The 15,982-nt window shown below is 47.0% G+C and overlaps 1 protein-coding gene across 9 annotated transcripts in view; it reads right to left on the bottom strand.

Moving 5' to 3' along the window:
- Window positions 1–94: 94 nt before the first annotated feature.
- MAPKAP1 (MAPK associated protein 1) overlaps window positions 95–15,982 on the bottom strand; it is a 245,531-nt gene continuing 229,643 nt past the window's right edge. For all 9 annotated transcript variants that reach the window (XM_045470125.1, XM_045470121.1, XM_045470127.1 and 6 more), the window contains 2 exons: window positions 6,727–6,824; window positions 95–1,753 (listed from right to left, as the gene is read on the bottom strand). In XM_045470125.1, coding sequence (XP_045326081.1) covers window positions 1,628–1,753; window positions 6,727–6,824 — 224 coding nt within the window. In that variant the 3' untranslated portion in view covers window positions 95–1,627. The remainder of the gene's footprint in view (window positions 1,754–6,726; window positions 6,825–15,982) is intronic.

Consider the following 15,982-nt stretch of genomic DNA (forward strand, 5'->3'; position numbering starts at 1 on the left):
CACATCAGCTGCCGCGAATGCCCCTCCCCAGAGTGACGCGCAAGTCAAGATAATGTGCTCGAGACTTCGAGAATTCACAGCAACACGCAAAAGATGGTATTTATATGACTTTTATTTTAATATCGTTTTAATATTGAATATGTCACAAGATTTAATGACCAAATTAGTCATTTACATTTTTCAAAGGTATCTAAATATAAAATTGCTAAAAATCCAAATACAGATAGCAAGCTACAAATAATATTTCTTTTGTTTCTGGGGTGGGTAGGAATGGAAGACGTTAGAAAAGGATGCTTCTGTTGGCTGAACAAATATCAGAATGAAAGAGGAATTCATTAAAATGCCCCCAGTGCAAAGAAACACACTCGACTTCGAGATGCTGTTTTCGTCACATCTCTTCCTGTACAACAATTTAAAAAACCGTTTGAAACGCGGGTCCTCAGTGAAACATCCGGTCCTCGACCCTGGCCGGGGACCGTGCGAAAGGACGTCACCCTGGGAGGGACCCTGGAGTGGCTGGTGAGGACCGCAGAGGCATCTGGTGTGGCCAGAGGTGTGGTGTCAGCGATGCTCGATCCTTGCCCGCCCCCCACCCGCGCAGTCGGACCCGGGGGAGCAGGCGTCCCTCTGCCCTGCCATCTCTGCTCACCGCGCCCTGACAGAGTGAGACAAAGCAGCGTCCCGCCTGCTCAGACGAGGAGGCAGGCACTGTGTGGACAGGAGGAAGGGGAGCGGGGGCCCTTCTGAGTCAGTAGAGCAGAGACTCTCCCAGTTCCAGGAGAAGTCCACATGCAGGTCTAATTGCTAGCTGAAACGGACACTTGCTATTTAAGAAATGGAAAAGCCCGCTTGGGCCGGGAGCTCAGCGTGACCCGAAGACCAGCCGTCACCCCATTCTCCCGGCGCCCCGGGCATAAACTGCACGCAGTCCCGCGTCTCCAAAACCAAGAGGTTTGGGGATGAGCGGACGAGAGGTGACTCCTGAAGGGGCACAGCCTGGGACACACATCGCCGGCTCCCCTTCCTAACTTTAGTGAGATACTATCCTCAAAGCAATGCACTCATTTAAACAAATGGCATAGTTAAAACTATTGACTAAGCTCTAAACATTTCTTCTGAGAAATCGAGCCATAGCTTTTCCAATCTGCTTGTTCAATATGGGAACAGATTTTAAAGAGAATGACATGATCAATCCTCTGCCCCAAAGAATGGCCCGTCATACCAACCGTGGTAAAGAGTACACCTGTTTATTAAAAGGAAAAAAAAAAAAAAAAAAGAAATGTACATTTTTGTTCTTCGTTTGTTTTAAGAAATTTGATCAAGTTGCAAGGAAATGTCTGGGCATGGCTATGTACATCCTCAGCAGGGCCGTCGGGCAGTGAAGACGGCTGGGCGGGGTGCCTGTGTTCTGGCCCCTGGCACTGCTCATCAAAGCCACTGCCACTCAGGCTTCGGTCCCGTGGAGATGTCCCCGGCTCCGTTCCCCAAGAGCCCCCCAGCCTTGTGGCCGTGAGCCAGGGGCTGGCCTGCCCCTGAGGACTGCGGGACACAGGGTGGGCTCTAGGGCCACCTGGCCCCGGCAGGCAGGCTCTGAGCTATGGCGACAGATTGGGGTTGGAGGCCGGTGTCATTGCTGCCCTGATTTCTTCTCCTTCTGGAAGCTGAAGCTTGTACGTCTGTTCAGTTTTCTTTGTTTTTGAGCAAAATAGTCAGCCCGGGCAGTGCTCGCTCGTGATTCCAGGATGTAGTTCACCTAGAAAGCAAGAGGACATAGTCCAGTCACTCGGCAGCCTCTCCGTTCGCCCGGGGCGAAGAAGGGAAGGGCCCTGACCCAGGCTGGGAGCCCAGGTGCTCTCTCGTGCCCGGAGCCGAGTCACCACAGCAACCTGGCAGGCTGGGACGGAGCCCGCTTTACGCCGGAAGATGGAGGCTTGGAGGGGACAAGTGGCTGCTGCGGGCCTTTCAGCCACCAGTGGTGGAGCTTTTCTGATTGCAGAGCCTGTGCTCCCTCCTCGGCACATGCTGCCTTCCGGAAGGCCGTTTGCCAGGCTTCCTGGTTCTGTCCGCCTGCTGTGCAGTCCTGGGCCTGCACAGGACTTCCTTGAGCCCTGCTTTCCTCGTCTGAAAGACGAGAACATTGCAGGGATGAGAAACCAACTGAACCGAGGCTCTGAACGCAGCCTCCCCCTCCCCGCCCCCGAAGGTACAGAGCTTCTACTTACGGGATTTCCTCTACTGCCCACGAGCACCCTGCCCACCTGGACTCATCTGATAAAAAGGAGTGAGCCTCAGGGAAGGGCACCTCGCTGACCAGGATCACCCAGAGGCAAGGGTCAGAGCTGGGAGGGTCCTCTGTGGGGAGCACACAGCTGGGACGCGCCCGGGTGGCGGCTGCACACGGTCAATGTCCGCAGCACCTCCGGCACCCAAGCACCTCCGTGTCTGAGCCTGGCCCCATGCTTGGTTCAAGAGACTGAGGGAAAAGTAAGACATGGTCCCTGCTCCGAGGCACTCACAGCCTGGTGAGTACCCAAGAGCATGACAAGTGTGACACCCGAGACAGAAGGAGCACGAAAGAACGGGGTAATGATCAGGGAGACGTGGGGCAGGGACGTCTTGCAGAGGGAATGAGCCAGTTGGGTTCTGAGAGAGAAATAGGGGTCTAGGGTGTACAAGGGGCAGGGGAGAACCGGCACGCGTCCCAGCGCAGCAGCGGAAGACAGCGAGGGATCTGTGGAACCCAACAGCTTAGTGGCCGGTCCAGGTGGGCCGGGAGGAGCCAGGGAGGGCAGTGGTGCCGGGATCAGGCCTGTGCCACAGTGTGGACCGTGAACTCCAGGCTGGGCAGCGTGGTGGTGGCGCTGCTGGGGTGCTCTGCAAGGACCAACTCATGGAACCTTCACAAAAGCCCACGACATCGATGCCGTCATCATCCCATTGTGCAGATGAGAAAATCAAGGCACAGAATGGCGGTGCGTTTACTCAAGGCCACAAAGCCAGCAAGTGTCTGCGCCGGGATTGCCCTTGATTAACATGCTTCTAGTCTCCCAGGCCCCTGGCCTCCAGAGAGGCGTGCCCCCCCACCCCGCCCAGATACCATTCCTCCCACTGCCCCTGCCGCCCTCTGGCTGGGGCTCTTTTTGAACAAACACCTTTCTCTTCACTCTCAAGTATCTAAAAGTCATGCTAGGAAGCCCAAGTATTTTGACTCCATCGACCAGCCACCACTTCCGTTGATTCCCCTCTGAGGGCCCCGCGTCCCACACCCTAAGCGGGCGAGGGCCGCGCTGACTGTGAGAAAGGAGTCGGGGGTGTCGTGGGGAAGCGGTGCGGGATGGATGCCTCACAGGCACGGTGTCCCCCTCCAAACTTCCTGCTCTGACAGTCGCCAGCAGCAGCAGGCGTTAAGGACTGGTGTGTGAGTACAGAAGGCCTGACATGCTTGGCCCACTGCCTCGCTGAGCTACCAGCTGAGAGCAATAAATCATGAGGACCGCGGGGCCGGGCTGACGATGTGGGACAGTACAATGCATGGAAATAAGAGGTTTTATCATTCTTAATAAGAGCAATCTTTGGATTATACTGTTTGCACACTCAGCCAACCTAGTGTTTTCAGTGTATTTTTGGCACACATAACTTGACAAAAGCATTTAAAAATGATCCTTAACTAGCCAACTATCTCCTAAATTTATTATCTTCAGTGCTTTGTGATAATCACATAGATAATTTTAATGGAAGATTAATGTAATAATCAAAAGATAAAAACGCCCTTTGGTCTGCCATTAGTTGGTTAATATGCTGTGGCTTAAAACTGGCACAATTTTATGCACTATAGAGTGTTTCACTTTCAATGCATTTTACAGCTTACGGCATAAAAATATAGGGAGTTTTCATGGTCAATAAAGCCACAGCCTCCATCGCTCGATCACGAGAAGAACCCAATTTGAAGAGACCAATGATTCCTCTGAGATTCATCTCGAAGCCTGCAGAATTAGGGACCACACATGGCTTAGCTCAGTTACAGCTCGGGGTTGAAGGGACAGGCCTGGGACTCCTTCGGGCTGGGGTTCAAGCAGAGGCTCCAACCTTAGCACATTCTCTGGCTTTGGGCCTCTATTTCCTCATCTACAAAATGGGCATGATAATGTCTACACTCTGCAGGGCAGTCGTGAAGATTAAATAATTACATACAATGTCTTGAATGCCGTTGGCGTTCAAGAAATGAGAGACATTAATGTTTCCGCACGAGAGAAGAACATGACGGGATAAAATCACTGGACGGAGACTGCCTGTTCGTAACATCTTCTTTCACATTGGCCTCTGGCCCTTATCTCCTCCCTTCAGTTTCCATCAAAAGCTCTCATTTTATGCAAAACTTCTGAATTCTAGAACCACCACGTGCAGTACTTGAGTCTAGGCCTGACACCTGGAAGAGCCTCCGATGGAAACATTTCTGGCAAATTCTGGGACGCGGGGCCGGGGCCTCAGTCACTCGGTGCCGGTGCAAAGCCCGCAGTCACTGTGGGGATGGCAGAGAAGGCTAAGTATTTAAATTGCTATAAAAATCAGAGACAGAAAACATGAAATTTAATCTTCCATCAGGATCATGACCATTAGCTCTCTAAGTAAATCAGGTCTGGGCTCGCTGTGACTCTCCTGGAGTCTCGGGCGTGATGCAATATTTCTGCAAACATTTTCATATGAAAACAGACATTTCAGGAGAGGCGACAGGCCTCAGGGATTTTGCAGAAAAGCATCTGCTTCGAGGGAGCATTTGGTCCTGGAAAATGATTTCTCTGCACTAGCTCTCGCAGAGCCTCGGACTGAAGTCATAAACCCGTGTTTCTGTCATCAATCTGCTGTTGTGAAAATTATTTTGATGTCAAACACAGGATTATAATTTTACTAGAATCCTTCTCAAGTCTTGAATATTTTAATGCTGGCTATAAAAAAAGGCCAGCCCCTGATGGGGTAATGGAATATTTCTTTACCTGGTCCCCGAACACTGCACAAGTTCCCTGTGCTGTCTGGTGACAATCTGGCAAGTTAACTATTAGCTTGCTGGTTTCAGTCACCGCAGCACGCCCCGTGTCCCCACCACCTGGTCCGAGGTGGGCCCTGGTCCCGACTGTCCCCCCCCACCAGCTTTATCCTTCCATGTCCATCTACTACTTTTGGAAATCTTTGGCAGCCATGAGGACGTGGCCTCGAAATGTCTCTGCAAAACAATGCCATTTCATGGAAACCTCTCTTTCAACTCCTCAAGGGTGCACACATCCGGGGGGTTAGGAGCCCAAGTTCTGGAAGCTGCCAAACCTGCGGTCAGGTCCAGTTCTGCCATTCATGGTCCTGGCTAAGATCTGTTTCTGAGTCTCAGTTTTCATCTACGAAATGGGATGAAGTGGGAAAGATTTTTACAGTATCGTCTTGCAGAACCATGGAGATTCTGTGAAAGAAGGTAGATAGTGCTTAGCTCAGGTCCTGTATTCTGCAAGCCCTCAAGTACAGCTCAGCTACTTTTATTATTATTACTCGACGGCTTTCACTCTCAAGAGGAGAATGAACACTAACTTAGGTAGGTTTACATGACCTCATTTGACCCCTGTTCCAGGAGCCCTTTGCTGCGGTGGGGCAGGGTACCTACCATTATCTCCATTTTACAGGCAGAGAAACTGAGGCCCTGAGAGGTGATGTGACCAGCCAGAGTCACACACAGTTACCAGAGTCACCCTCTGGCTGTAAGCCCTGCTCCACCCGAGCTAAGCAGCTCTGTTGTTGTTATCTGTTCCGTCTGTGGAAGATTCGGCTTGAAGAAAGCACTTTTGGTTTCGAGAAGTCTGAAAACCACTAGTCCAGGGCGACTCAGAGTGTGGTGCACAGACCAACAGCCTGGGCAGGACCTGGGAACCTCTTAGAGATGCACTGTCTCGGGCCCTACCCCAGCCCTCCCAAGACCCCAGGGGAGCTCTTCTCAGCCCGTCTCCATTTTGCAAGGTTCTGCTGACCTGACCTTTCTGCCCCGCTCTGCTCCAGCCATATGGGCCTGAGCGCCAGCCCCCAGCCTCACACGCCTGCCCTGCTTCTCCGCCCTTCACAGGCTGCTCCCGGAGATGCGTTTTCTCTCTCCCCACCTGGTAAAATCTGTGCCTTTCATCTAGCCGTCAGGGTTCAGCTCTCCACCCGTCCCCTCTACCCCCGTCAGTTTACCTTTTCCACATCCACGTGGTACCTTTGTGACTGTTTAACAATCTGTGTAATTTAATGTTTAACGTGTGTCTGCTCTGACAGAGGAAGAGCTTTCTGGGGGCAGGGCTGGGTCTGTCACCGCAGCATCCTGAGTGCTAGCCTGGCACACAAAAGTGCTCAGTGGGCACGGCTGAGGTCCAGTAACATAGGATTGTACCTTCAAGTTGAACATGTTTATGACAGGTTGCTAAAATTACCTTGAATACATTAAGTGTCTCCACACAAGAACAACAATCTCCTTGGAGCCCGTTCCTGGAGCCTCAAGGAGCTCCTGACAATGGATGGGAGGAGAAAAATGGTGCATAAAAAGGATAAATATTCGAAGAAGCAGGATTACTGGAGGAGGAAGCCCCAGGGGCTCCGCTTTGGCTGAAGCGGGTGTGGAGCCCTGTCCAGTGCGGGGAGGAGGGGGCTGCCGCTGGCCTGAGAACCGGCCGTGCAGAAGCCCACCCCGCACACGGGCCGAGGAGGAACACTCACCTTGAGTACGATTTCGTTGACGGTAGCAGCGTCAGATTCAAAGTAGAGGTGTTTATAGTCATGATTGCTTAGATACGTGAGTTTAAATATTGCATGACCTGGAGAGAGAGAGAGGGAAAAGGCAATGAGGGGGTTCTGGCGACTTCCCTTTGGGGAGGCCCTCACATATTCTCCCCTTGTCATTCCAGTTCAAGCAAGAGCAAGTGGAGGCGGTGAGGCCGAATGCTCCCAGGAGCAGTTCATTTTTCTCATCACAGGCCAGGGAGAAAATGGACAGTTAAAAAAAAAAAAATCAAATGGCTAGTTAGGTCTCCTTCCACTCTGGAGCGTGTTCAGGGCATGCCACATTAGGAAGGCCGTGCAGAACTACGTCTATACGGTGAGTACATGGAACAGGTGGCAGTTCTAAGGTAGACGGCCAGTTAACCCCAAACGATTACCGTGAAAATAAAACTGTGCTTAAAGCCAAACGAGCAACAGGAAGGACAGAGGCTGCCGGCAATGCCATCGCAAGGCTTTTCTGTGTCTTGGGCTACAGCAGGGAAGGGCAGTCCTGGTCTTGCGACCCTGAGTGGAAGCTGCTCCTGGACCTCTGGTCACTTCTATCCTAGAAGGACGGCACTTCACCCAGCTGTCCGACCTTGGGGGGCCAGACCCTCTGAACACACAACTCTTTCCCAAAATCAAGTTCCTGCACGCTCCTTTCCTACCACCTTCAGGATAACCTTGTCATTTCTGGGACTGCTTCCTGTCCAGCCTCCCCTCATGCTGCCCTCCTGTGCACAGGCCAGCCCCGTGGCACTGCACATGCCCACCAGCCGAGGCCTGGGGCACCGTCTCTCACTGACCAGTCCGGAAAACTCCTGCTGACCCTGGGTCACACGGCTCACCTGCTCCCTCCTGGGGCGAGTCTTCTTAGCTATACTCCTAGATACCCTTCTCATGCAGGCCTCCTATAATACATGTGGCCTATATTGTCCATGACACCTGCAGACAGGGGTCATGTGCCTGTCCTTCGGGCCAGATGTGCCACATTCCCTCCTCTAAACAGAGATGCCAGCCTGTTTCAGTCCCAAGTGAAGCCCTCCCTGGCCCATCAGCTCGTGCTGTCCTTGAGTTGTGGGAGACCCTGTGGCACTCTAAGAAAGTCCTCTTGCTCCTTAAGCTATTTTGAAGTCGGGTTTCCATTATTGGCAACCCAATGAGCATTGCTTCCGAGAGACATGCAGTCAGTGCTCAGCAAAGTTCCCAGACTCAGGAGCGGCCGGTGACCTCCTCCTGCAGACAGACTCAGAAACAACCTTCCTTGGTCTGCTCTGTAGACCTCAGTGCTGGTGAGATTAAGCAGATCCTTTCTAATAGGCCTTCTCATCCGTTTTGCTTTTAATTGAAACAGCCCTGGTCATAGTTATTAATTAATAATATATCACCCATATTACTGTAAGTTCACTTCTTTCCCGGAGAAATCTTCTTGGGGACTTTATTTACAGTAGCTAATTCTTCAGATCTCCAAAAATAAACTGATATATGTTGTACATTTGTGGCCAGGAAAGTTGAGCTGCTGGTATTTTATCCTGGAAACATCATTATGATATACTAATTGTGACTATAAATTCTATATTGAAAAAATTAGCTAATAATTTCTGAAAAACCTCACTTTCAGTCACTTGACAAATTTAGCCTGGTTCTAAATCATGGTACTAAAATGTTAGAATTCCTAGCCAGAAGCTAATCATTCTGTTAATATGTAAATGACTTGTTTCTGATAAGAAAGTGAATCTCATATAAAAAGATGTATCTGTATGTATGGTGTGTGTTCCTTTATCTTCACAGGACCCGCTTTGGAAGAGTAGTCTTGATGGTGATATCACTGTGTGGAAGAACAATGCAGTTAACCGTTGGCCATGCTGTGATCAAGTAGGGACATCCATGAAGGTCACAGGGCTGTGAAGGACAAACAGAGACACGCCTTCCAGGAGGCCTTACCGCTGACACCTGGCCATGACAGACACAGACACCAGGGCCTGGGGCTAAAAAGGACCAGAAGGTCTTGGGGAGGCCTGTAGACCTGAAGCTTCAGGGTTCACTGACCACTTTGATAAGGGATCTCATGGACGGTCTACACCACCTGCTCCCACTCATCACTGGCAAAACAAAACCAAACCTCAAGATGCCAGACCATGTTTTGCCCCAAAACTGAAACGCTATAAAAACCTTTTCTGCACTGTTTAGGGAGAGCCAAATCTATACATGGCAATATGTGATATGCAGTCTGCACCGGCCTGCAGGAGCCTCTAGAAACCCGGACACTGTCCTCTTGGGATCACACTGCCTGTGGAGCATATCGACTGCGGGCTGATAGAGGGGAGGTCTGCAGCTCATCTGTACAACGGTCACATGAAAAACAAAAAGAAAACATCCCAAGTCTCCTGAAAGGCTGCGTATTTGGGCCAGGTGAACACAAGCACACTAACATCTGTATTTGGCTGTACTGGGGGCTGCGTGTGTTCCCTGCTTGTTCCCGGTGCTCATTCCAGAGCTCCAAGGAAAAGTGAAGCCGACAGGAATGATGAAGAGTCCGCCACTCACGGCCTCTCTGAAGCCTCTGATTTATTTGTCCTTTCCAGGGAAAGCATTCACATCACAGAGAGAAGAGAACACTGAGAATGTTATCTAGAGTACTTGTATTTGAATTTCAACGAATCAGCCCTTTTATGATTATTACAGAGCCACAGATGTTAATAACTGGGATGAGGTGTGGGGAGACGGTGACAGCACAGCCCCTTCTTACTCTGTGGGAGAAATCCTGAGGGACAGCTGTAGTGTATAAGCTCAGGTTAAAATCAGCAGCCATGGTTTCACTTATACCGGAGCCATGGGCTATGGGGTCAGCTCAATCCAAGTGAGAGTTTTTGCTGTGAGGACTGTTTTGTTTGGTGGCCAGTTTTACTCAGTTCAGGACCTGCCAGCAGCACAGACTTGTGCAAGAGCCAGAGGAATGAACAGAGAGCCGAGAATAATGAGCGCCAAGAGGGTGCTGAGTGCAGGTTGCTGCTGTGGAGACCCCAGATGGAGGTGGGTGGCCCAGGCAGGGAAGGGTCATCAGAGTTTCTTGGAGGAGCTGATACTGGAGCAGTCTTAAAGAAAGATGGGGAGTCAGCTGGGTAAAGGCAGGGGTGGAGAAAGAAGCACCAGGGTCAGGACAGAGGTACAGGGGCCAGAGGCAGTACCCCTCCGGGAGACCCGAGCAAGCTCACAAGCAGCGGGGCAGGCAAGAGATGACACACGGCAGACACAAAGTGCTGGAAATGCTGGATTGGCCAGCTCAGGGAGCCCCTAGTGGGTTGCAAAGCTGGGCAGTGAAGTAAATGGTCAAACTGTGCTTTTGGGTGTTCACCCTGGCTCCCAGGGCCAGGAGGCAGGGAGACCAGCAGCCAGTCACCCAGGTAGGAGTGTATGCGGTTTTGAGCTGCACAGGGGGCAAAAAGGATGCCGAGAAAGGGACTCACTTGAGAACTGTGGAGAAGATAACACTGGCAGGATTTGGGGATTGTTTTATGACAGAGTAACAGTTAATAAGCAGGATTCACACTTGTGTAATTTCATGGAGTCCAAAACCTATATATTAAGGTATAACAAGTTCGTTGACCTCTTGCTGGAAACAAATCCATCAATAGACATGAGTTATACATACTACATGGTAAATTTCCACCAGAGGCAGAAGGGAAGAAGGAATCACTGGCATTTCAATACCAACTGAACAGGTGTTCAATTAAAAACAGAATAAGAAAAGTCTGTTATCAAATCTTTATCAGCCCCAGGCACCTCCAGGCTCACCTTAGGTAAGGGAGGAAGGGGGCGGATGACCTCCTGAGCTGCAGCCTACCAGGGCATCTGTCCTAGGATGTTGGTGGGAATCTGAGCTGGGTAGGTCATCCACATCCTTGAAAACTCAAAGAGCATCCGCTTTCATGGGGGGGGGGGGGGTGGTGGTAAGCCAGAGGGGCAAACAGTCTTTGTAAAAATGTTAGCTGAGAAAAAATTATCTATCAGCATGATTGAAAAGAAAATGCAAAATCTAATACTCCAATCAGTCTGAATTATTTTGCTTGGATTGCTAAATTCTGTTTGGACACTAAGGCATGACAAAAAGCCTGGGACACAGAGGGGAAAGTGTGGGCTCTGGATTCAGACGGACGAGGGAGTTCCAGCGGCAGGACCGGGGCAAGGCACCATCCCTCCAGGTGCCCAGGTCTGCCCCGAGGCATCTCACGTGGCGCCCGGATACAGTGGGGCTCCGTGGGCGGTGGCGACTGTTCTTACAAATGTGATGGAACCGATATCTGAAGAGAAAATCCTCATTATTTTGAAGACTGTGTTTTTAATTGGGCCGCCTCTGAGATTTGCTTTTAGTGTTGTAGAAAGAAAATGAAATATAATGGGGCATAAAATGGACACCTAAGCTATGGTTACATGCTCAGGGCAGACACTGAAACTATACATATGCTTCTGAACACTGAAAGGGAAATCTGGATATGTAAAAATGTATTTACATTATACATTTTTTCCCAAGTAAAACAGAGAAGATGGAATGGAACGCCAAACAGAAACTAATTAGCAGCACAAATGTCAGAAGTGGAAATGCTGGAGATTTCGTGCTCTAATTTCCCTTCTGTGTTATGAATTTTAACTTAAACAAGAGGCGGTGCCAGAAAAACAGGTTCCTCTGGTCGTTCAGAGGGTAATGACCAGAAATCATTCCCAAAAAGCTGATGTCACACGAAGGGGGTCGGTGTAAGGGCAGAGGGACAGGAGCTTCTATAGTTTGCTAGAAGCGCTCCCAGATTTCCTCTGCAAATGGGATGGAGATTACTATTTGAAAGGAGCCCCCTTCTAACATAACCTGCTGGCATGGACTGTGGTTGGCAATAACTGGGCAGAGCTGCCTTTTCAATCCGAGCCTGCAGTCCACCTTTGTGTAAAACACCCCAGGTGTCACCAATGGTCAAGAAAGCCAAAAACAAACATTCTTTCTTCTCCTTTTCAATTAAAAACATATAAGATGTATTTTAAAACTACTAAAAATTTAGGGTGATTGGCATTGAGGTCACCTGTTGGGATGAGCACTGGGTGTTGTATGGAAACCAATTTGACAATAAATTACATATAAAAAAAAACTACTAAAAATTTAGAAGAGAGGAAAAACCTCCACACTCTGCCCCCAACTAATACCAATACCCAGCGTGATTTCTATGGTCTTTTTTTTTTTTTTTTTTTTTTTTTTTAATCATCATTCCCACATGTCTGTTTTCACATAGCTGTAATCTGACAGGATCCCACAATTTGGGACCTTAAAAAAATTTTTTTTTTTTTATTTTTTAGTTAACATTTTACCATAGCCCTTTCCCTGCTGCTACAGAGTCTCTACAACTATGTTTCTCAATAGCTGCATTTTATTGCCACAGGTAGATGTGTATCAGGGTTCATGCTCTCTCTCATGGGCATTTAAGATACTTATAAAATTGCCAGTATTATAAACAACACTTTGAGGATTTGGATTCTTTCTCCATTCCTTTCCATCAGGCATGGAATTTTTTTTTTTTTAAGAGGATAGATAATTCTAATTTTACTCAGAAGAAAACAGTTTCTTTTTTAAATTGTGGTAAAATTTACCATTCAACCACTTTTAAGTGTAAAATTAAATTGTATTAAGTACATTTACAATGTTCTGCAACCACCACTATCCATTTCCAGAAATTTTTCACCATCCCCAATAGACACACTGTACTTACTAAATAGTAACATCCTTTCTCCCTTCTCACCATCGCCTGGTAACCTCTATTCTCTATTCTACTTTCCGCATCTTAAGGGATTGCTTATTCTAGGTGACACAGAGCGGGGGAATCATACAGTATTTGTCCTTTTGGTTTGGCTTATTTAGCAGTTTTCAAGGTTCATCCATGTTGTGTACCATGTATCAGAGTTTCATTCTTTTCAAGGCTGAGTAATATTCCAGTTTATGTACACACCACATTTTTCTCCATTTACCTGGAGATGGGACATTCGCATTGTTTCTACCCTTCAGCTACTGTGAATAGTACTGCGATGAACACTGATGTGTACCTATTTGAGCCTCTGCTTTCAATTCTTCTGGGTCTATACACAGAAGTGGGACTGGTGGATCATATGGTAACTCTGTGTTCAACTTTCTGAGCCAAACTGTTTTGTGCTGCACCATTTTACATTCCCCCCAGGATTGCACAAAGGTTCTAATTTCTCCACATCCTCACATTTGTTCTTTTCTTTTTTTTCTTTAATATTGGCCAAACCAATGGGTAGTGACTAATGATGTTAAACATCTTTTCATGTGCTTATTGGCCATCTGTATACCTTCTTTGGAGAAATGTCTATTCGAGTCCTTAGCTCACTTTTGAATTGGATTGTTTTTGAGGAAACTGAGTTTTAAGGCATTTGTAATTTGTATTGCCCAAGATTATCCAATATGTAAGTGACAGAAATAGCATTCAAAAATCTACGGGGTGGGGTCCCAACCCCTTGCTGTCTTTATAATTCTAAAAGGCCTCCTTGCAAATCAGTGCATCCTAGCCAAAATTTATTCTCCCCACCTGTGGACCCAGAGAAGGAAGACAAACATTTATAAATTATAACAGCTGCTGCAGCATGGATACTTTTTAAAACTGGGTTTCGAGAGTCTGCTCGTTTCTGGTTCATCTGGCCTGGAAAGAAGTAGGAAGCTCTTACTGGATTTCTTGGGGAGAAACAAATGGGAACACACCATTCTTTTAGGTAAAGCTGTACCTTTCTATAGGTCCTGGGGGAAAGGATGGGCTGGGATTCTTTGGTTTCTGGGTGCAAACCCCCTCTGGATCCAGGCTCCACTGTAAGCAACAGTTCTGAGCTGCTTGTGGGAACTTCAGGTCAATGTAATTCAACTGGCAAAGGCTGGTGCCTCTTCGCCAGCACTCCTACAGTGGCAGAGGACCAGGGACTATAATGACCTCTTTGACCTCTAGAGCAGGGACCTTGTCTGACCTACTTACACTTCTGCCTGCATCTTTCAAACCTTCTCTCTCTTTGGCTCCTTCCTATAAACATAATTAAAGCTCTCTGATTATAAAAACTCCCATGGCAATGTGATTCCCTTCCTTCCTCTAATTTATTGAAAACACTCTTGCTAAGGTCACTGTGACCTTTATGTTGAGAGGTCCAGTAGATACTTCTCAGCTTTTAGCTTGCTTGGCTTCTCAGCTGTATTTGATACTTCTCCCTGAACTCCTCTCTTCCCTGGGCTTCCATGGAACCACGGTCAGCAGATTCTTCAGTAGCCTTCTCCAGCCAATCTTCTTCATTCTTGTTTTGTGATCTTGTCCTTCATCTGTCCTTTAAATGGCAGTCTTCCCAGTCCTATGCTTGACCCTCGTTCCTTCTGACTCTGCATTTCTCCTCTTCCAGGTTTACTCCTTAGGTTTTAATTACTACTCATGTTGATGATCTTGAAGCAGAAATATGACCTAGACTTTTCTCCAGAGTTTCAGAGTCAGCTGGCGAGGAGAGCTGTCACCTTCCCATGGCCTACAGTGCAGCATGTCCTGAATCAATGTCAACATTTCCCTTTAAACCAAAAACTGTTCCAGGCATCCGGTCTCCTAAATAGCTCTCTCACATAGTCACCTTCCACCCCCTTCCATCCTGTGGTCATCAGTCTTCACCCAGGTCCTGACCATCAGTTGCCTCCCCTCTGGTTTTTGTACTTTCGATCATGTCTTCTTCAGATTCAAACACCCAACCACAGGAGTCATCCTTTTGTAACACACGTAACGGCCCTAAAACACTGCGCAGCTCCATTTCCTGTTGTCCTTACAGTGAAGTCCAAACTTAAGATGATTTTCAAGACCCTAGATCGGCAGTTCTCAAACTTTGGTCTCAGTATCCCTTTACGTCATAAACATTATCGAGGAACCCAAAAAGCTTTGTTTGTGTGAATTACATCAATATTTATTGCATTTGAAATTCAAACCAGGAAATTTAAAAAATATTTAATTCATTAAAAATAACAAACCCATTACAAGTTAAGATAAACAATGTATTTTTTTTTTAAATGCAAAAACCCTGGTGTTTCCCCAAACAAAAAAATTCTAATGAATGGCATTAGTTTATAGTTTTGAAGTCTCTTTAATATTAACAGCAAACAGTGGGATTATCCTATCTGCTCCTGCATTTTGTCTGCTGTGATATACTGTTTTAGTTGAAGCATGTGAAAAAAAGCCAGCCTCACACAGATATGTTTTTGGAAAATATAAATAAATATAAATAAAATATATAAATATAATATAAATAAATATATAAATATATATAAATAAAATAAATAAATAAATATAAATTTTGGAAAATATTCTTTTTTGCAATATTTTAATATTCTTCTTTGCAAATATTCTTCTTTGATACTATACCAAATTTGATAAATGGTAGTTTCTTAGAGTGGCCGCAATGTGGAATTTAAAACCACATTAATAAGCCTGTATTCTCTTACATTAAAATCCACTGGTCTGACACTTTGGTTTTTGGTCTGGCACTTTCTGGAAAATACTGGTTCATGGAGTTATGCAGGTAGTCCAAATGTTGACATGTTTCATTATACAAAAAGTATCACAAGAAAATTCCAGTCTTTCACATTCACCACTGATCCCGTCAGAAAAGTCTTTAAGCTCTGAGAAACGAAGCCCAGTGACAGATACAAGTTTCCCAAAATTCTGAATTTTGTCAGAAATTGTTACCTGAAATCTCGAATTTCATCATTGTAAGAAAACACTATCACTTACTTTCTTTGAAGTGAAGGGCCTCTCTCCTTCATTTTCAGGAAAATGTCTGCTAAATACCCAAATTTGAATAAGCATGGTTTGTCAGTCTTTCTTTCATGTAAAGATGGTGTTCCGTGAGATCAATGGCTAGTTCAGCTTGCAACTCAAACAACCATATGAATGTTTTCCTTGAAACAAGTATTCTACTCCCACACGCAACAGAAATGCCTTTGTGTACGTTAGGAAATGAATTCACAACAATGGTTTATGGAGTCTTTTGATTCTTCATGTGCAAGTTGTTCTAACAAAATATATGGCATTTCAGTAATCAAGTACTGGCTGAGTTTTACCCTTTAGCTTTTAGAAAGGTAGACAGTCAAGAAACAAGTTTTGTATCTGGGCTTTCTTCCACAGTTTGCAACAAGTCTGAGTTTCCA

This window comes from Leopardus geoffroyi, chromosome D4 (assembly GCF_018350155.1).
Source record: "Leopardus geoffroyi isolate Oge1 chromosome D4, O.geoffroyi_Oge1_pat1.0, whole genome shotgun sequence".
NCBI lineage: Eukaryota > Metazoa > Chordata > Mammalia > Carnivora > Felidae > Leopardus > Leopardus geoffroyi.